This window comes from Solanum lycopersicum, chromosome 11 (assembly GCF_036512215.1).
Source record: "Solanum lycopersicum chromosome 11, SLM_r2.1".
In the NCBI taxonomy this organism is placed as follows: Eukaryota; Viridiplantae; Streptophyta; class Magnoliopsida; order Solanales; family Solanaceae; genus Solanum; species Solanum lycopersicum.
In genome coordinates, this window is record NC_090810.1 from 59,771,700 (window position 1) to 59,794,849 (window position 23,150).

At 31.6% G+C, this 23,150-nt stretch overlaps 2 protein-coding genes across 2 annotated transcripts; one reads left to right on the plus strand and one right to left on the minus strand.

The window, feature by feature from the left end:
• The first annotated feature begins 4,225 nt into the window (after positions 1-4,225).
• On the plus strand, positions 4,226-6,440 carry LOC101250864 (high affinity nitrate transporter 2.4-like). The gene is made up of 3 exons (XM_004251357.5): positions 4,226-5,098; positions 5,209-5,324; positions 5,554-6,440. The coding sequence occupies exons 1-3, from the start codon at positions 4,310-4,312 to the stop codon at positions 6,224-6,226; spliced, it is 1,578 nt and encodes a 525-aa protein (XP_004251405.1). The 5' UTR covers positions 4,226-4,309; the 3' UTR covers positions 6,227-6,440.
• A 12,929-nt stretch (positions 6,441-19,369) lies between these two features.
• LOC101251152 (high affinity nitrate transporter 2.4-like) lies at positions 19,370-21,384 on the minus strand. The gene is made up of 3 exons (XM_069291476.1): positions 20,493-21,384; positions 20,296-20,411; positions 19,370-20,218 (listed from the first exon to the last, which is right to left on the minus strand). The coding sequence occupies exons 1-3, from the start codon at positions 21,300-21,302 to the stop codon at positions 19,552-19,554; spliced, it is 1,593 nt and encodes a 530-aa protein (XP_069147577.1). The 5' UTR covers positions 21,303-21,384; the 3' UTR covers positions 19,370-19,551.
• Positions 21,385-23,150: the final 1,766 nt, after the last annotated feature.

Here is a 23,150-nt window from a genome sequence, read left to right on the forward strand (position 1 = left end):
ATAATGAGTAATTAAATAGTATAAATTTACATAATTTTTCCTTTAATATATATATCGAAAAAAAAAACTTTTTTAGGTTTAAGAATATTCAGGTTTCAAGCACTTATATAAGACTTCCCCATTATTTAGTACAACATATTGTTTTATACGTTAATGGCAATGCAAGTTGTTCTGATTAATTAGGTTTGAAACTTCATTATGAGTTGGATTATTCATTAAGTAATTAATCTAATTAATATATTATCAGAACCTATAAGTTAGTTAAGCAAAAGAACATGGTTGATAAGTTGACCCATGAATTCTTTATTCATAAGATTAAAAAAATTTAAATTATTTTTTATAGTGGAAAAATCATTCAACTTTATTACATGACCCTAAAATTTTAAAATTTATTAGATACTCTCCAAAAGTCATTTTTATAATTTACCTGTCTAAATTCAAGCTAACCTACATTTCGATAGATTTAACAAAAGTAATTTATTCTTTTGACCAAAATCTTATTACAAAAAAATAATTGTTATAGAAATAATATTTGACGTAATTTGAGCATAGTACTAATTAGGCAAAATTTGGCATATTCTATAGAATAAAGTATCAAAAGATATATAATATTTGGATATTCACTTTAATTGAGGTATGGCCATGTACCGTTCCGTACCATTTTAATTTTAGTTACGTAATGACAATAATTAGGTATGGATTACTCTTTGGTTATACGTCTAGTTGGATGTGCAATTTTGACTCATCAAAATCAATGTTTATCTCAATATTTTTTAATTGTTATGATAAAATTACAGCTAAAATAATGAATATAGAAAGTAATATGTAAACGTGCCTTTTAATGTAATTTTATTTGATAATTATATTCTTCAATTTTGATTGTGTATGTATCAGTAAACACTTGCACTTTGTTTGGATCAATGTTACCCATTGTTTCATAATGTATTATATTATATTGTACTGTATTGTATGGAAGATACAATGTTTGGTTAGATTGTATTGTTTGTTGTTGTTTAGTAACATTTTAATTGTTTGGTTTGATTGTATCGTACTGTATTGTAATTTATAAATTTACTTAAATATTCTTAATTATTCTAGGATAGGAGGTTTGACTAAGTATAAATTATTAAGGTAAAGGGTAAAATAGTATTTTAAAATATTATGTGAAGATATAATTGGAAAAAGAAATTAAGTAACAATGAAAAAACACCAAATTGGTTGTTCCATAAAATAGGGGTTTTCATTGCTACGTAACAACGAAATTTAACAATACAGTACAATGTATTTTAAGTAACAATCAAAACAAACATTGTAGGTATAATAAGGATACAATACAATACAATGGATAACAATGATTCAAACATAGTGTTAGATTTATAAAAAAATGAATAAGTAGTCACACATATCCTACATGATAATTTATGTGAGATACACTTGAATTGATTTATAATTGTCATACAGGACGTTTATTATGCTATGTTGAACGTGTTTTTCTACTTATTTAATTTTATAAAATTTTAAGTGTCTACTTGAGTTATATCGAAAGTATAAATATCTGCTAAAACCAAGTTAAATAGCACATTTATGTATTATGAATGATTGTTATAAAAAAGTTTAATTGTACCGCGAATAACCTTCCTAAAAAACATTTTCTTCTTCTAGGATTTTACCAAACACTTGCATTTAGTAGCCTAATATGAGAACGAATTAAAGACATAATTTTTATATTACTCCTGTTTAAAAAAGAATGACCCTGTTTCCTTTTTTAGTCTGTCTCAAGAAGAATGACTCATTTTCTTTTTTGGCAATACTTTAACTTTAACTTTCTACGTGGCATGTTTAAGATCACACGATGAAAGGACATTTTGGTACATTTGACACAATTTTAATTTAAAACCACAAGATTAAAAAGTCTTTTTTTCTTAAATTTCGTTCCAAGTCAAACTAGGCCATTCTTTTTGAAACGGAGAGAGTATAATCTATAGCCTTCTGGTTTCTTGCTAGTTTGCATGTGAATTTCATGATTAGTTACAAGATGCTAAGTCAAAGAAAACTATACAACTTGGTTTAAAATATTTTGGAAGAAAAGAATTAAATTAATATAAGTACGGATTGATAACTTCATAAGGCTATCGCAGTTCATAAACGTGTATTATAATTTATATATTCCATGATTAAAAATAAATGAAATTGATCTCCACTTGCATATTTCTTTTAAGTTGAAAAAATAGTTGTAGTAGTTGCTTCCTTGAACTAGAGGTGTAGTTGTCTTAGTTTAAAGGGCGCGGATGATTTACAAAAATAACCTTAGAGATACGTTTATAGTTTTGAACAAAACCTCGTTTGCTCCGTGGTGATGGTGGTGGTGGGGGTTTGTTTGACGAGGTATAAGAGGTCGGATATAGAGGTATAGGTAGATTGAAGAAGTCTTGAGGAGCACTAATTAGACACTATGAATATGATTCAGATAGAAAGATACCGTGATCGGTGATTATGGTACATAGAAGCTAGGTTAGTAGGTATTCGAGTGTTGTCTAATTCCTTCATTATAGTATTGTTGTTATTACTCTCCTACTATCTTATTCTTCTATTCTTAAAGTATTACCATGTTATTTATTTTTGCTTCAGTTATCGAATTATTTATTTGTTGCAATTTTCTCTTCTTCAATATTGTTTCTAAGCAAGAGTACTTCTTTACTACTGTATTTGTTTTACAAACTTGATTTCTGATATGCGTCCCTTCACTTACTTGAGTAAAGATCTATTTTTTTTCTAAAGTAAAAATTAATCTGCATATACACGATCTTCCTTATGCCATATTTATGAAAATATCGAATATATTATTATTGTAATTCATCTCGTAAGTCGTGACTATGGAATTCACGTGTGCTCTCTTGTATATTGATTTTTTTAACAAAAAAATAGTAAAAATACCATGCTAGTAAACGCATTGAGATCTGCAATTTAAACAACTCAGCAAAACCAAATTTTAAAAAACTTTGCTTTGTCGTATTAGACTACAAAATGGCATATACCAAATTTAAATAGCAAAAGTCAAATTTCATTATCCCACACAAACATTTTAGTGACTTATCAATTGGTCAATTTCTAACATCTACACTCTTATCCACCATTAATTTGGTATATCTATATTTTTTTTATTCATAGTAACTAAAATGCTATTAAAATGATACTTATATGTTATATACGTTTAAAACATTGAATACTTTGCTTTCTTAACTAGTAACCAAACTATCCCTAAAGTTTGATAGAAGGAAAGAAGTTACATAAGTTTTTTTTTTTTTTTTTTGCTTCATTTTGGGGCAAAGATATAAGGTATCAAAAGAAATAAAAAAGGCACCAAACCACATGGTTGATAAGTTGACTATAATTTAAAGGAGAACTTTAGACGTTAATAAAATGAAATAAAAAAAAGAAAAGAAACGAAAGAGATGACACATAAATCTTAGCCACTAAACTTCACGTTCGACAAGTACTTTCAAGTTTTTAGTTATTAACTCAACGATAGAGTGTCATCTTGATATAGTCTTCGGAACAAATCGGATTATCTTTATGTAATCAATATGAATTTTCTAGTAGGATTTATTCCTTGTTGTCGTTCAATGAGACGGGGACGAGAGACTCATAGAATTAATGTGAGGGGCCAAACTTTAGAGAATCGACGTGAGTATATTTAAGATTGTTGTTTTTAATTTAACCTTATAACTTTTAAAATTACCTTCGAGATTTGACTATCTCTAGATCGAATTTGCATCATAGAAAATTTACTATTGCATATTTCATACACTCCACCAAAAGGTAAGCATGCTTGAAACATCTGGTTATGAATGAATCTTTACCATTTTATCGAATGTAACACCACTCAACCAAAACGCAAGCATGCTTGAAACATCTGATTCTAAGTGAATCTTTACCATTTTATCGGATGTAATACTCGATGGATATTAAGTTATGTCTTCCATGATCGGTAGGTCAACATGAGTGAAGTTTGCATTGAATATAATTCCTAAATATTATAAGTAGACTGCACTTATATTAGTAGTATAAGTACTTCCTTTATTTTATTTTATTTTACCAAAAAAACATACCATGTGATGCCAATGTGTACAATACGTGTGATATTTACAATGTCAACTCCTAAAAAAAATACTAAAAATATTCCCTAAAACTCCTATAAATACCATACACTTAAACATTTCCAAATAATCACAACACACTATCAAACATCAACCTTTGTGCTTATTAATCCCTCTTTTAAGCCTTCAATTTATTTTTTTATAACCAAAAAATGGCTACTTTTGAAAGTCCTCTAGGCAGAGAACAAACATTTGCATTTTCTATCACTTCCCAAAATGTTTGCAATAATAGCCAATCCAATAAATTTGATTTGCCAGTTGACTCAGAACACAAGGCAAAATCAATCAAAATATTTTCATTTGCACAACCCCACATGAGATCTTTTCACTTAGCTTGGATTTCATTTTTCACTTGTTTTATATCCACTTTTGCTGCTGCCCCTTTAGTTCCAATAATTAGGGACAATCTCAATTTAACGCGTGCAGATATTGGTAATGCAGGGGTTGCCTCAGTTTCCGGTAGTATTTTTTCTAGACTAATCATGGGTGTACTATGTGACTTAATTGGTCCAAGATATGGTTGTGCATTTCTCAATCTTTTAACTGCCCCTATTGTTTTCTCTGTTGCATTTATCTCAAATGCTGAGGGATACATAGCTATGAGGTTCTTAGTTGGATTTTCTTTAGCCACATTCGTGTCATGTCAATACTGGACAAGTGTTATGTTCAATAGTCAGATAATTGGACTCGTTAACGGTGTGGCGGGAGGGTGGGGTGATATGGGAGGTGGTGTTACACAACTCCTCATGCCTTTTCTTTTTCATATAATTAAATTAACTGGGGCTACTCCGTACACTGCCTGGCGTATCGCGTTTTTTATCCCTGGATGGTTACATATTATTATTGGACTTATGGTCTTAATACTTGGTCAAGATTTACCTGATGGAAACCTTAGTACTCTTCAAAAAAAGGGTGATGTTACTAAAGATCAATTTTCAAAGGTTAGATTCCGCCCCTGTATATACACGTACATATAAATGTAATCGTTATATATTACTAACACGTTAGATATATATATGGACTAATTTTTTTCGTTTTTTTTAATGTCTAGGTTCTTCGAAATGCAGTGACAAATTATAGGACATGGGTATTTTTCCTCTTATATGGATTTTCCATGGGGGTTGAGCTCTGCATCAACAATGTCATAGCAGAGTATTTTTACGACAAGTAAGCTTTTTTATTCTATCGCGTTATTTCAATTTATTGCACGTTGAATTCAACTTATATACACTATTAGTATACAATGTATACTTATATACACTACTAGTATACAATATATACTTATATACACTATTATTATACAATATATACTTGTATACACTATTAGTATACAACTTATTGCGAGCTCTGTAGCTATTTTATAAGTGATCTGATAGTTTTGATCGTACCTTGACAGGTTCAATTTGAAACTACACACCGCGGGAATGATAGCTGCAACATTTGGGATGGCAAATTTCGTGGCACGTCCTTTCGGGGGCTATGCATCGGATTTAGCAGCCCGAAAATTCGGGATGAGAGGAAGGTTATGGGTCTTATGGATAGTCCAAACAACAGGTGGAGCCTTTTGTATTTGGTTGGGGCGGGCTGAATCATTACCCATCGCCATAGTTTCAATGATCCTCTTTTCAATCGGGGCCCAAGCCGCGTGTGGTGCAACATATGGTATCATACCTTTTGTATCGCGGAGATCATTGGGCCTAATTTCTGGGCTCACGGGTGCTGGAGGCAATTTTGGTGGTGGATTAACGCAATTATTATTTTTTTCAACTACGCGATTTTCTACTGGTATGGGGCTAACGTGGATGGGTTTAATGGCGATAGCGTGTACCGTACCCGTGGCATTTGTACATTTTCCTCAATGGGGGAGTATGTTTTTTCCAGCATCGAACGATGGAAAATATAATGAAGAAAATTATTATGAATCAGAATGGACAGAAAATGAAAAACAAAAAGGGCTACATCTTGCAAGTGTTAAGTTTGCAGAAAATAGCCGTTCTGAACGTGGGAAAAAACAAGTTGTTACATCTATAGCCACTTCAACTTACTCTAGTAGTCCTGAACATGTTTAAATTATTAGACAATAGTGGCTAAATTATAAAATTAATGAATGTGTTTTATAATGTTTAATTAGTGGAGCATGATTGGTTGTTTTAATTCATAAATACAACCATGAATCCATATACATTATTGTTTGTTTTTGTGTTTTTTTTTAATGTAATGATGTAATTTTTTTTGTGTGTTTTGTAAATATAATTGATGAGCAATAACATTTTCCTTTTAGTATATGACTCGTTTGATTTACTGTTATTCTTTGTTTATTCTCTGTAACTGTTTATATTCTGTATCATTAATATATACCTCATCGCTGTGAAAGTTTATCTATGAGGTGTTACCATGAACTATTGATTTCTCTCTTTCTCTCTCTAGATCTCTCATCTCTCTCGAAAGTTCTTGTGTTCTTCATTCATCAAGTGTGTGTATGGATTCGATCCTAACACATAATTCCCGTTAGACTTGCCTTTTGATGAGATATTCCCAACAAGGTTTTCTCTTCGAAAAAATGAAGTATTTTTTTTTAGAGAAGCACACAATTTATGTTTCATTAATCAATTTGTAAATTTATATGCAAATTATTACATATAATGTAGAATAAAAATATATGCATTTTCTAAACATAGATAAGAGAAACTAAAGACAAAAGGAGCCTATAAATTAAGCAACCCCTCAAGATAATATTTAAACAAATTATTGTTCACTACATAGCGATCGATCCCCTCTTTATTATTCAACAATTAAACAATTCTTGCATTATAATTCCTACATAACTCTTGTACCCGAGGGATACAATAACAACAATGACATATTCAATGCAGTTAATAAGTAGAGTCTGAGAAGAGTATATTAGAGTATACACAGATCTTACGCTTATCTTATATGAGAAAAATTGTTTTCGCGAGATATACAGTACTAGAAAGTATAGCTTCTAGTTTTTGGGGAATCCGCAATTTTGAGTGTTTTTTGATTGAGTTTTTGAGCCTTCTTACTCCTTATCTCCACTCTCATACTTTCACTTTTCTCAATTTTATCATAAAGTTCTTTCTTGATTTTTGTGGACGATCCTTTCAATTTCATCTTCAACCTTATCATCAACCTCTCGAACCCCATCATCATGTAAAACACTAAAAAAAAAACAGAAATTAGCGTAACTAAACAACAAAATCTATCGTCAAAAGGATCTTTTATCTACGAATGATTCAACAACGAATCTCGTAGCTAATTAAAGTGTTTTTTTTTTTTGTGGTGAAAGAAATATAACTATAAGTTTGTATAAAGAAAGGAGAAGCTAGATATATATGTTTGCTAGATGATAGTAGGTAGGGAATATATATATATATATATATATATATATATATATATATAAGGATAAATTAATTCCATTAATTATAATATGCTTTATAGTACTAAAAGTTTAATAATGAATATTTGACTTTTGACAATAACAAAGTAGACAAGATAGAGATAGAGCAACCCCTAATTAAGATAATTGGTTTGAAAAAGAAAAATCTCTAAGTTCATCGGAATCGAAATTAATATGTGCTAATTTATGTGAAGATATTTAAAGAATACATATTAGAGTTGTGATCTAAAATAAGTCATAAATTTTTTTTCGTGACTATAGTAATCATCTCATAAAAGTTAAAAAAAAATCCAAAGTTGAAGTATCTCATAGTATATAAAATGTCTTTCTTTTGTGCAATTGATGAGCTCAAAGAAAAGATACTATAATTTTTTTTTATCGTGATGGGGTGATAAATTCACTCAACCTTTAATAGTAGGTCTTAGATTCGAGTGATCCTAAAAAAATGAAATTTTTTTATTGAAAACAATTTATTTTCAAAAAAAACTTCTCGATGTCCTCAAAAAGAATATCAGACACCGAAAAATTTGAAGTCATTTGAGCATGAATAAGAGAAATCAAAAGAAGTTTAATTAATGAAAAAATATTTTAAGATTGAAGTCAACTAAGGTACGGCAAATACGGTGCCGTAGCTTTCATTTTCGATGATTTAATTTGATTTTAAAGTGAGACAAAAGTAGCCATCATGACATCAAATTATTTGATTAAAGTCCAATAATTAACTTTTTAAATATTCTAGGTCGTAGACCAAATTAAATGAATTAATCTAACTTGTTCATATGCAATATTATGACTAATGTTAATTTATTTTGGTCTTTGAGGTTATGAAACACAAATACATGAATTTGGTTGTTTACATGTTTATAAATATATACTAATTTTTCTGAATTTAATTTACGAATTTCTTTTGACATGAAATTTAAAATTTAATGTTTTCTTCGAAAATGCATTAGTGACCAAAACTCACTTTTATTTTGACGTTTCTACATCATTAAGTTTCGAATTCATAATTTTGATGTTTTATTGTATGTATATTATTAATATGTGTTAATTTTCCTTAATTTGGTTGGCAGACTATGTTTTAAACAAAGAGCTTATGAATATTTGTTAAAAAGGCGCAATAGCTATTATTGTCATTCATTAGTTAGCTTTATTAATTTTCATACTCAAAAGTATTTGATTACGAAAAAATGTATTTTTAAATTCAAACGAGCGTTAAAGTGGGAAAACCTAAATTTTATCGTTCTCATGTGCCATAGTCCTTGAATTTTTGGTGATACGGGGTACTTTTTTGTTTTTGGCAAAGAAATTTCATGGAATTCTGTTACGACCTTATTAATAGCATGAGTTGGTCTTGAGAGGCAAACAAACACATTTTTCAGTTTAAACGAGCCCCAAAGCGGGGAAAACTGAATTCAACTGTTTTTGGTTTTCTATAGTCCATAGATTTTTTGTGATACGGACTTTGAACTTGTTTTTGATCGAAATTTTTCATGGATGTCCGTTACACTTTAATTAATGATGTGAGTTTGTCCTGAGGGTCAAATAAATGCATTTGTAAGTTCAAACGAGCCTCAAAAGGGAAAAATCCAAAGTTTACCATTTTTCGTGTACTATAGTCCATGAAATTTTGGTGATACAAGATCACAACTTGTTTTTTTATCTAATTTTTTTCGACGTCCGTTACGACCTTATTAATGACATGAGTTTGTCCCGAGGGGCAAACAAACACATTTTAATGTTTAAACAAGCCCCTAAGAGGGAAAACTGAATTTTACCATTTTTCGTGTGCTATAGTCCATGGATTTTGTGTGATACAGGAGGCCGACTTTTTTTTTGACGAGAACTTTTCATGGACATACGTTACGACCTTATTAATGGGGCGCATTGGTCCCGAGAGGAAAATAGATGCATTTTCAAGTTCAAGGGAGCCCCAAAGCGGAAAGAATAATATTTTATTATTTTTCGTGTGCTATAATCCATGGATTTTGGTGACATGAAATCTCAACTTGTTTTTGTTTCAAAATTTTCATAAACGTGATTTACGTTCTTATTAATGGTGTGAGATGGTCCTGAAGGGAAAAAAGATGCATTTTCATGTTCAACGAGCCCAAGAACAAAATTTTATGATTTTTGTGTACTATAGTCTATAAATTTTTTGTGATACGAGATCCAAACTTGTTTTTGTCTGAATTTTTTCATCAATTTCTATTATGACCTTATTAATGGCGTGAGTTGATTCAGAGGGAAAAACGAATGCATTTTCAAGTTCAAATGAGCCCCAAAGTGGAAAAAATTAATTTTACCATCTTTTGTGTGTTATAGTCCATGAATTTTCGGTGATACGAGATCTTGACATAATTTTTGTCAAAATTATTTATCGACGTCCCTTACGACCTTATTAATGGCATGAGTTGGTCCCAAGGGGCAAACAGACGTATTTTCAAATTCAAACGAGCCCCAAAGCGCTAAAAACATAATTTACCACTTTTCAAGTACTATAGTCTATGCATTTTTGGTAATACGGGATCCGGGCTTGATTTTGATTGAAATTTTTCATGGACGTCCATTACGACCTTATTAATGGCATAAGTTGGTTCCAAAAGGGCAAAAAGGTGAATTTTCAAGTTCAAAGGATTTCCAATGCGGAAAAAATCCAAAATTTCTCATTTTTCGTGTACTATAGTTCACAGATTTTTTGTGATACATGATCAACCTTGTTTTTGGCCAACAGTTTTCATGGACATCTCTTACAAACTTATTAATGGCGTAAGTTGGTCCAGAGGGATAAATGGATGCATTTTAATGTATAGACGAGCCCCTAAGCAGGAAGAACCAAATTTACCAATTTTTGAGTGCTATTATCCATGAATTTTTGGTGATAACAAAAGTTGAGTTATTTTTAACCGAATTTTCTTATGAATGTACATTACGACCTTATTTATGGCAAGAGTTGCCCCAAAGGGAAAACAAATATACTTTTAAGTTCAAACTAGACCTAAAGTGAGAAAAATTGATTTTATCGGTGGAACTTTTTCAAGTGTTATAGTTCATAAATTTTTGGTTATACAGAATCTATTGTTTATCGGTAAAATTTTCATAGACGTCGTTAAGACCTTATTAATGGCATGAGTTGGTTTACAAAAAAAAACAAACACATATTCAAGTTAAATCAAGCTCCAAAGCAGGAAAAACCAAATTTTACTATTTTCATGTGCTATAATCTATGAATTTTTGGTGATACAAGATCTTCATTTGATTTTGGACGAAATTTTTAATGGACATCCATTACGACCTTATTAATTACGTGAGTTGGTCCTGAGGGGAAAATAGACGCATTTTCAAGTTCAAACGAACCCTAAAATTTATAATTTTTCGTGTGCTATAGCCCATGAATCTGGCGCCGGGAGCACCCAAATATTTTTTCTTAAAAAACTTTATGAGGACCTGCATAATGAGTTAGGGAACCATCACGTATACTCACACCTTTTTTTAACGCTCATTTATGAATTTATAAGCCTTTTTTTAAAATTTTCCAATTTTCGTGTATATTAGCCCATTGATTTGGAACTCAAAGCACCTAAAAATTTTTTTGTCAAAAAAACTTTATGAGGACCTCCGTTATGAGTGGGGAAGCCATCATGCATTCTCATAACATTTTTTTAATATCCATTTTCGCTTTTACAAGCCTTTGTTAAGAACACCTAAATTCTCCAATTTTTTGTGTGTATTAGTCCATTAATGGCAACCTCCGTAATAAGTTGGGAAATCTTCACGTGTGCTCACACCATTTTTTTAATGCTCATTTTAGAATTAACAAGCCCTTTTTAATAATCCCCCAAATTTTCCATTTTTTCGTGTGCGCCGCCTGGAGTACATAAAAAAATTTTACCAAAATTTTTTTTAGGAGGACCACCGTAATGAATTGGGAAACTTTCACGCATATTCAAATAATTTTTAATGCCCATTTCCACATTTACAAGTTCTTTTCTAAGAATTCCAAAAGATCTTCAATTTTTCGTGTGTGTTAATCTATAGGCCTGGCGCCTGAAGTATTCAAAAAGAATTTCTCAAAAACTTTATGATGAATTTCGTGAGTTGAGAAACTTTCACGTATACTCACACCATTTTTAATGTCCATTTTCTCATTTACAAGTCCTTTTTTAAATTCCCAAAATTTTCTGACTTTTCGTGTGTTATTTCCATGGATCTAACACCCTAAGCATCCAAATAATTTTTCTCAAAAAACTTTATGAGGGCATTTGTAATGATTTAGGGAATCTTCACGTATACTAAAATTATTCTTAACGTCAATTTACGCATTTACAAGCCCTTCTTTAACAATTATCCTAAAGTCCTTGATTTTTCGTGTGTATTAGCATATGGATCTGGCGTCCAAATAATTCAAAAATTTTCCTCAAAAATATATATGAGGGCCTCTGTAATGAGTAGGGGAACCTTCACGTACACTCACACTATTTTCACACTGTTAAAGAATGACAAAGTCCCACATCGGTGATTAATGAGATGGGTAGACTCTTTATAAGGCTTGGGCAATCCTCCTCCCTTTGAGCTAGCTTTTGGGGGGTGAGTTAGACCTAAGACCTAATTTCACATGGTATCAAAGCAGGGCCCGTCTCACCCGATATTGGGGTCCCCAAAATTAAAATTGCCCACGCACGATATGCTAAGCACTGGGCGTGATGTGGTGGGGTGTTAAGAATGACAAAGTCCCACATCGGTGATTAAAGAGATGGGTAGACTCTTTATAAGGCTTGGGCAATCCTCCTTCCTTTGAGCTAGCTTTTGGGGTATGAGTTAGGCCTAAGACCTAATTTCACACACCATTATTTTTGGAACGCCAATTACCGCATTTATAAGCCCTTTATTCAGAATCCTCCAAATTCTTTAATATTTTTTGTGTGTATTAACCCTTGCATTTAGTGCCCGAAACACCTATAATAAGTTAGAGAACCTTCATGTATATTCATACCATTTTATTAACATCCATTTCTACATTTACAAGCTCTTTTTTATGGATTCTCCAAAATTTTAATTTTCGTGTGTATTAACTCATGGAGAGGCGGCTGAAGCACCTAAAAAAATTTCTCAAAAACTTTATAAGAAAATACGTAGCGAGTTGGGGAACCTTCATGTATGTTCACATTATTTTTAACTCTCATTTCCATATTTACAAACTTTTTTCTACGAATACCCCAAAGTTTCAAAATTTTCATGTATATTAGCCTTTTATCTGGCGCTCAGAGCACTCAAAATTTTTTCTCAATAAATTTCATGAAGACTTCTGTAATGAGTTAGGGAACCTTCATGTATACACTCACGCCATTTTTTACCGTCCCTTTCCGCACTTATAAGCTCTTTTTTAAGAATCTCCTAAATTGCATAATTTATCATTTGTATTAGCCCATGAATCAGGTGCTCGTAGGATCCAATTTTTTCTCTAACAGCCTAATGAGCACCTCCATAATGAGTTGGGAGCCTTCACGTATACTCACACCATTTTTAATGCTCATTTTCGCATTTACAAACCTTTATTTAAGATACCACCAATTCCATGATTTTTCATATGTATTAGCTATATATGTAAAGCTCAAAGCACCCAAAATTTATTTCTCAAAAAACTTTATGAGGATCAATGTAATGAATTATGGAACATTCATGTATACTAGCACTATTCTTTAACGTCAATTTTTGCATTTACATGCTCTTTTTTAATAATTCTCCAAATTTGATTTTTCGTGTGTATTAGCCTATGGATCAGGCGCCCAGAGCACCTATAGATTTTTTTCTTAAAATCTTTATGAGGGTCTCCATAGTGAGTTAGGAATCCTTCATGTAGACTCACACCATTTTTTAACACGAATATCTGCATTTACAATCCCTTTTTAAAAAATCTTCTAAATTCTTTAATTTTTCTTGTGTATATGGATCTGACGCCCATAACACCCAAAAAATTTTCTCAAAAACTGTATTAGGATATGTGTAAGGATTTGGATAACCTTCTCGTTTACTCACACAATTTGTTTAACCAACCTTTCACATTTACAAACACTTTTTTTTTAAAAAAAAAACATTATTATTTATTTGTTTTTATGTGTATTAGCCCATAGACATGGTGCTCAGAGGACCAAATTTTTATCCTAAGAAAACTTTATGTGGTCCTACATAATGAATTGAGTATCATTTGTGTGTACGCACACCATTTTAATGTTCATTTTTGCATTTATAAGTCCTTTTTAAAAAAATTCTCAAATTCTCCCATTTTTCTTGTATACTAGTCCATGAATCTGGCGCCCTAGGCCCCAAAATTTTCTCAACAAACCCTATTATAATGTCAATTCCTCATTTACAAGTCCTTTTTTAACAAATTCCCCAAATTCTCTGTTTTTTCGTATGTAATAGCCTATGAATCTAAGCCAGAGAACCCAAACTTTTTGTCTCAAAAAAATCACAAGGACCTCCGTAATGAGTTGGGGAACCTAAACGTATATCGACATCATTTTTAACTCTCATTTCTTCATTTACAAGCCTTTTCTTATGAATCCCCCAAAATTCTCAATTTTCCATGTGTATTAGCCCATGAATTTGATGCTCGGAGGACCCATATTTTCATCGTCAAAAAACTTTATGTGGTTGTATATAATAAGTTAAAAATCCTTCACTTATACTTACACAATTTTAATGTCCATTTCGCATTCACAAACCTTTCTTTTATACTTTATCAATTTTTCGTGTGTATTAATCCATTGATCTTGCACCCGAAGCACTTAGAAATTTTTCTCATAAAACTTTATGAGGACCTTCGTAATGAATTTTCGAATCTTCACATATACTCACATCATTTTTAACGTCTGTTTCCACATTTAATTTCTCATTATAAGAATCCCTCAAATTTACCAATTTTTTTAATGTGTATTAGCCCATGAATCTGGCGCCTTGAGCACCCAAAAAATAATTCTCAAGAAATTCCCTGTAATGAGTTGGAAAATATTCACATAAGTTGGGAAAAATTCGCATATACTCACACGATTTTTTTAACTTTCATTTGCTCATTCACAAACACTTTTTTAAGAATCTTTCAAATTCTCTGATTTTTCACGTGTATTAGCCCATTGATCTGGCGTCCTGTGCACCTAAAAGTTTTTTCTCAAAAATATTCATGAGGACCTCCATAATGAGTTGAGGAAATTTCATATATACTCACACCATTTTCTTAACACTCGTTTTCGTATTTACAACTTTTTTTTATTATTATGAATCCTTCAAAATCTCATATTTTTCTCTGTGGGTTAGCCCATAGATCTGGCGCCCGTACACCCTATTTTTTTTAAAAAAAAAAACACTATGAGAATCTATATAGTGAGATCTGACACTATTTGTTTAACACTCATTTTCGCATTTACAAGCCCCTTTTTAAGCATTTCTCAATTTTCTGAATTGTTCGTGTGTATAAGCCCATGGTGTTGGCACCTGGAGCACCAAAAAAAATTCTCAAAAAACTTAAGGAAGACCACAGTAAGGAGTTGGGGAACCTTCACATATACTCACATAATATTTTAATGCCCATTTCTGCAGTTAAAAGTCCTTTTCTAATGTTTCCCCAAATTCTACGATTTTTCGTGCGTATTAACCTGCAGATCTGGCACCCGAAGTATCCAAAACTTTTTTCTCAAAAAAACTTTTTAATGACTTCCATAATGAGTTGGGGAACCTTCACTATACTCGCACCATTTTTTAACACCCATTACCGTATTTACAATCCCCTTTTAAAGAACTCTCTAATTTTTCGTGTGTATTAGTCCATGGATTTAGCGCATAGATACCAAAAAAAAATTCTCAAAAAATATTATGAGGACCTCCGTAATGATTTAGGGAACCTTCACATATACTAACTATTTTTTGACGTCAATTTTTGCATTTACAAGCCATTTTTTAAAAATTCCCCAAATTACCTAATTTTTCATGTGTATGCCTATAGATTTGGCAACCGAAGAACCCATAAATGTTTTTCTCGAAAATCTTTGAGAACCTCCTTAATAAGTTGGGGAACCTTTACATACACTCACACATTTTTAACACACATTTTCCACATTTACAAGTTTTTTTTAAAAAATCCTCCAAATATCTTTAATTTTCATGTGTTAAGCTCATAGATCTGGCGCTCAAAGCACCCATGAAAATTTTCTCAAAAAACTTAATGAGGACCTCCATCATGAGTTGAAAAATCTTTATGTACTCACACATTTTTTTAACGTCCATTTCCACATTTACAAGACTTTTTCTAAGGATCCACCATATTACCTGATTTTTGTGTGTTAATATTAGCTCATTGATATGTTGCCCGGATCACTCAATTTTTTTTCTCAAAAATTATTAAGATACCGTCGTAATGAGTTGGAAAACCTTCACATATACTTACACAATTTTTAAATACCTATTTACGTATTTACAAACTCATTATTAAGAATTTCCCCAAATTTCCCTTTTTACGTGTGTATAAGCTCATTGATTTGGTCACTAGAGCACTCTAATATTTTTCTTAAAAAATCTTATAAGAACCTCCGTAATGAGTTAGGAACCTTCACGCCTAATTACACCATTTATTATATACTCGTTTCTAAATTTACAAGCCCTTTTTAAGAATTCCCCGAATTCATTAGTTTTTCCATATATATTAGCCCATGGATATGGCGAGCAGAGCACCTAAAAATTTTCGCGGAAAAACTTTATGATGACTTTCATAATGAGCCCATTTTAAGGTCAAACGATCCACAAAACAGTTAAGCCCCCTATTTTGATTTTCGTGTGCAATAATCCACCATCTATTTGGTGAACTGAAATTTTGACGTCATTTTTGCCCAAAATTTACATGGACGTTCGTTATAACCTTATTTATGGAGCCGATTTGTCACCACAGCAAAAACGTCCCATTTTATAGGTCAAACCAGCCCCATAGGAGTTAAACCTCCTATTTCATCGATTTTCGTTTGTTATAGTCTACCAGCTCTATTGGTGATCCAAAATTTTGACGTTATTTTTTTCCAAAATTTATATGGACGTGTGTTGATCCCTTATTTATGAATCCGGTTGGACACGATCAAAACGACTCATTTTCAAGGTTAAATGAGCCCTAGAGTAGTTAAACCCCTTATTTTGTCGATTTTTGTTTGTTACAGCCCACCATTTTTTTGGTCATTCGAATTCTGACGTTATTTTTGCCCAAAATTTACATGAACGTCTGTTAAGACATTATCTATGGATCCAATTGGTCATCACGGTCAAAACGATCCACTTTCAAGGTTAAACGAGCCTAGAGTAGTTAAACGCCCTATTTTATCGATTTTCGTGCGCTACAGTTTACCTTTTTTTTTATAATCCAAAATTTTGAGATCATATTTGTTGAAAAAATACATGGACATCCATTAAGACATTATCTATAGAGTCAGTTGGTCACCACAATCAAAACGGCCTTAGAGTAGGTAACCCCTAATTTTGTCGATTTTTGTGTGCTATAGTCCACCATCTTTCTTGGTGATTTAGAATTTCGATGTCATTTTTGCCCAAAATTTATGTGGACTTCCGTTAAGACTTTATCTTTGGATTCAGTTGGTCACCACGATAAAAAAGGTCCATTTTCAAGGTCAAACAAGCTCTAGAGTAGGTAAACCCCCTATTTTGTCGATTTTCGTGTGTTATAGTCTATGAGATTCTAGGTAATTCAGAATTTTGACCGACATTTTTGTTGAAAATTTACATGGACATCCATTAAGTTCTTATTTATTGAACCCCGATTGGTCACCATGGTTAAAATGACTCATTTTCAAGGTCAAACAAGTCAGAGTAGTTAAATCCCTTATTTGATGGATTTTCGTGTAATATAGTCCACCATCTTTTTGGTGATCTGGTATTCCGATGTCATTTTTGCTTAACATTTATATGAACATTCGTTAAGACCTTATCTATGGAGTCGATTGGTCACCACGACTAAAACGGTTCATTTTCAAGGTTAAACGAGCCCCAAGACAGTTAAACCCCCTATTTTGTCGATTTTCTTCTGCTATAGTCCACGATCTTTTATAGTGATTCGAAATTCTGAGATTATTTTTATCGAAAATTTACATAAACGTCCGTTAAGACTTTATCTACGGAGCCAGTTGGTCATCACGACCACAATGACCCATTTTCAAGGTCAAATGAGCCCAGAGTACAGTGGCATACCCAGAAATTGTACGAAGGGTGTCCAAAAATCTCATAGCTCATAAAAATAATTTAAAGAATGGGTGTACTTAAATTTTGTAAATAAAACTACATAACATTAATGATTAATTTTTTAATTAAAGTGTATCAAAAATTTTTAAAATTAAACTACATAATATTTAGCTTTAGTGTTCACGTTAAGAAAAAGAGATATTTCAGTTTAGAGTGAAATCACTTTTATTCTTCAACATTTCACAAACCTCTGATGACTAAAAACGAGAAATGAAAAATAAATAATAGAATCAAACGAGTTATATTAAAAGAGAATTTGTATAAAGTATTTTCACTTTTAGTAGCTTAATGGAATAAATAAATAGAATTTACTTATTAACTTTAAACTAAATAATTCTTTTAAATTTTTAATGAAAGGAAAAAAATCAAAGTCATTTAATGGGAATCGAACCCAGCAAGTTGCAAAGAACTTAGGAAGAGTTGAACGACTGAAACCACTAATTAAGCTAAGAAATTTTTATTGTTTTCGGGGTGTCCAAAATGCTTATTTAACCATTTAAATTATTATTTTTCTTATAAATACAATGTAATTTTCTGAAGAAGGGTGTCCAATTGGACACCGTATCTGAAGGGTAGCTACGCCGCTGCCAGAGTAGGTAACCCCCCCTCCCCCATTTTATTGATTTTCTTCTGCATTGAACCATGAATCTGGTGCTTGGAGCATCCAAAAAATTTACTCAAAAAACTTTTATGAGGATATCTATAATTAGTTTGGAAACTTTCTTGTATAATTAAACCATATTTTTAGGCAAATTTTCGCATTTACAAGCTTTTTTTAAGATTCTTAAAATTTTTTCGATTTTTCGTGTGTATTAATCCATGAATCTGGCTCCTGTAGCACCCAAAATGTTTTTTCTCAAAAGATTTATGTGGACCTCTATAATAAGTTGGGGAACCTTCACGTATACTCACATATTTTTTTTAATGTTATTTTTGCATTTACAAGCCCCTTCTTAAGAATCTCCAAAGTTTCTCGATTTTTCGTGCATTAGCCCATGGATCTGGCACACGGAGCACCCATGATTTTTTCTCAAAAATATTTATGAGGGCCTCCGTAATGAGTTGGGGAACCTTCACGTATACTCACACCATTTTTAATGGCTATTTCCGCATATACAAGCCCTTTTCTAAGATTCTCTCAAATTTTCTGATTTTTCATGTGTATTAGCCCATAAATTTGACGCACGGAGCATCCAAAAAAAAATTCTCAAAAAATTTTATGAAAACCTCCGTAATGAGTTGGAGAACTTTCACATGTACTGACACTATTTTTATAAACCATTTAACTATCATTAATTTATATAATTTAATGTAAATATCAAATGCAGATAAGATAATTATACAATATTGGAGAAGAATATTTTACGACAACTATATAATATAAAAATAATATTCCAAAATGTTATTGGTAAATTAAAATCGAGTGTGTTTATTTTTTCAAGAAAAACAACAAAGCATAGACTCCTGGTATATTCAAATATATAATGTACGTACAAACATAACCAAGAAATCAATATATACATTTTTATTCGCTCTTACATCAAGTTAATTTATTTCATAATTGAAACGAGAATAACATACTATTTAACCATACATACAAAATGAAGGCTCATCTACAACTACAACACACATTTATTACATTGATGTGATGCAAACATCGAGTGTAAGTAAGTTTTTTTTGCCCGATCACACGCGATTTGGCGTTACGTTAGGTGGAGTAGGTGCTGAACCCACTCGCTTTCCGCGCTCGGATCGGCTATTCTCCGCGAACTTGATGCTGTTCTGGTGCATTCCCTTTTGTTTCTCATCCTCAGTATACTCAGAAGTGAAATAATGTTCTTCAGTACCCTTAATAGGATCTTTAGTTGGAGGCAAAAACATACTACCCCATTGTGGAAAATGAACTAACGTTACTGGAAGTGTACACGCGATGATCATCATCCCCATATACGTTATTCCTGTTCCTGTCGAGTACTTAGTGCTCGTGAAAAACAGTAGTTGTGTCAATCCTGAACCAAAATTGCCTCCAGCTCCTGTCATGCCTGATATTATACCTAATGATCTTCGCGAAATAAAGGGAATAATTCCAAACGTTGCACCACATGCTGCTTGTGCACCTATTGAGAATATGATCATCCAAGTAATAGCCAGAGGAAGTGTGGTAGCCCTTCCAAGTAGTAAACAGAACACACCACCAAGTGTTTGTAATATCCATAATGTCCATAGTCTGCCTCTCATCCCGAAACGTTTAGCTGCAACATCTGATGACCATCCTCCAAATGGTCGCGCTAATAAGTTAGCCATGCCAAATGTTGCAGCTATGATTCCAGCTGTATGAAGCTTCAAATCAAATCTACATACAAAAATTGACTCAATTTCTTTATGTTCGTATAATGTTTAAGTACTATAGGGAAACAAATCAAATCTAACCTATCGAAGAAATACTCAGCAATCACGTTATCTGTAGTTAATTCAACTCCCATTGAGTATCCATAGAGCAGAACAAAGATCCATGTTCTGTAATTTGTTGCAGCATACCATAATATCTAATGCAGATAACAAATGTTAGCTAAACGTAAACGTTAGTTATATTTTTGAATTTTGATAGGGTACTGAATGTCGCTGACCTTTGAGAATTTATCTTTAGAAACATCGCCTTTCTTCTGTAAAGAAGCGAGGTTACCATCAGGTAAATCCTGTCCAAGAGTTAAAACTAAAATTCCCATAATAACATGAAGCCATCCAGGAATAAAAAATGCGATTCTCCAAGCAGTAAACGGGGTTGCCCCTGCTCTACGTATTATATCGTAGAGCAAAGGCATAATAAGTTGAGTAGCACCACCACCCATATTACCCCATCCAGCAGCTGTACCATTCACAAGTCCAATGATTTGACTATTAAACATCGTACTCATCCAATACTGACATGACACAAACGTTGCTAGTGAAAACCCAATCATAAACCTCACAGCAACGTACCCTCCAGCCGATGACACAAAAGACATACAAAAAACAGTTGGGGCTGATAACATTATGAGAAACGCGCAACCATATCTAGGACCTAACATGTCACATATCGCGCCCATAGCTAGCCTAGACAAGATACTACCCGAAACAGAGGCAACTCCAGCATTACCAACGTCCATTTTAGTTAAATTAAGATTGTCCCTAATAATAGGGACTAAAGGGGCAGCACCAAAAGTCGATACGAAACAAGTAAAAAATGAAATCCATGAGAGTTGAAACGTTAGTCCATGAGGTTTCGAAAACGAATAAAATTTAAAAACTTTAGCTTTATGTTCAGAATCAACAGGGACTTTGAAATTGGCTGATGTATCAGTTGGTACAATTGGTGAAGCAACTGAAAATGCAAGAACTGGTTCTCTACCAGTAACACCATGCATTGAACTTCCTGGTGATCCTTCAATATCACCCATTTTAGGCAAAAAAAAAAAAGTGATTAAAATGATAATTAAACAAGATTAGTGAGTAATTAAGGATTTGTATGATGTGTTTAATAAGTTGTAACAATTTTAGATGTGTTTATATAGGTGTTAATAGTAACCAATGGAGATTATGAATGGTCATAAAAAAAAATTGTTTAATTTAATTAGTAGAATACGTTTTGCCGCATCTGATTATGAATAGTGTTTGTACTTATCGTATATCCCAAAGGTTCATGATTAATAAATATCGAGTTAATTTATCAGATGGTTACTCAGCTAATAATTATTATTACTCACTTAGAATGTGTTTGGTACATAAGAAGGAAAATGTTTTCTCCAATTTTACATATAAATGTTTGGGTTGACTAAAAGTGTATGAACATACACTTCAATAGAATTCAGTAGTTTCGATTTATTTTCATGTTAATGATAACAAATACAACAAAGAATACTAGATTTGTTTTCATCTGTCATAGTTTTGTTGAATAGAGTTACTTGATGCTTGTTGCTGCTGATGGGAGGTAATAGATATCTCGTGAAATTAATTCAAGTATGTGCAAAATTGATCAGAATACCACAATTATAGAAAATATTATAAAACTTGCAATATTCCATGGTTCACAATTATAATGAGTAGTTATCATTAGTTTGACTTATCGTTTTTTTGTTTTTTTTGAATAATTTCCCAATAATAATCGATGATAAACTTTAGTTAGTTGTTGTTTACCTGGTCAATATTGAGTTCATGCAAATTGCAATCATTTAAATTAAGGTCATTTTTATTTGGTTTAAGATAAGGTATATTTCTATACAATTTATTTAAACGCTATGAAATGAAATTAGGCGTTTCAAAATATGATCAATTAAATATTAAAAATTATATTCTTTGATACCAAACACATCTTGAATGGTGAATGATTATAATGAGTCTCATTAATCAGATGGGTAGATAGAATTAATTCCTATATTAGTTAATTAATAATCCATGATTGAACTTCAAATTATTTAATTGAGTATTAATTAATTGATAATCCATGATTGAACTTTAATTTATTTAATTGAGTTGACAATTAGAAAAAATGAGCTCAATGTACGGAGCCAAACAAAGTACATTCGACATACCTTTGACCTTGGCTTTTCATATTTGATAAATTAATTTGAAAATATAATTATTTAATTTTATTAGGCTCTAGATGTAAATATTAATATTTAATATATTATCATTATATTTTGATATAGGATAAGAAGCAAAGCTAAATATTATCTGTTTACTCACTTTTTCAGAAAAATATTATGCTTCTATATAAATAATCTTTTATCATTTAACTAAAAAGTTTATTATCTTAAAAAAATCGTGTTCTTTATTAAGAAAAGTTAAAATAAAATGTATATACTTGTGTTTTCTAAACTAAATATACTTATGTTTGGTCTAACACATTTAACTTATATTAAATGTCACAATAACATAGAATATGATGTCATAATCTTAATACGAATAAAATTTACTACCCTACGAAATATGAAGAACTATCTCAACTTTTATGTGTATTAATCTATGATATTTTTAAAATATACGTGATCAGCTCTGTTTGAACTCAAATTTTTATAAATTCTTTCTTGACGATCTAATTCATTCTTGACGATCTAGTAAATGATATTCATAGTTTCTATAAAGGCAAGTGTCTCATTTTTTGGAGGTTAGGGGTCTTAAACAATTCAAGATTATTACGACTTTTTATATATATCAATTCATGAATTTTCCAAAATATGTGTAGATCCATTCTGTTTGAGCTCAAATTTTATAAATCCACTCGTGACAACCTAATAAAGGATACTCAT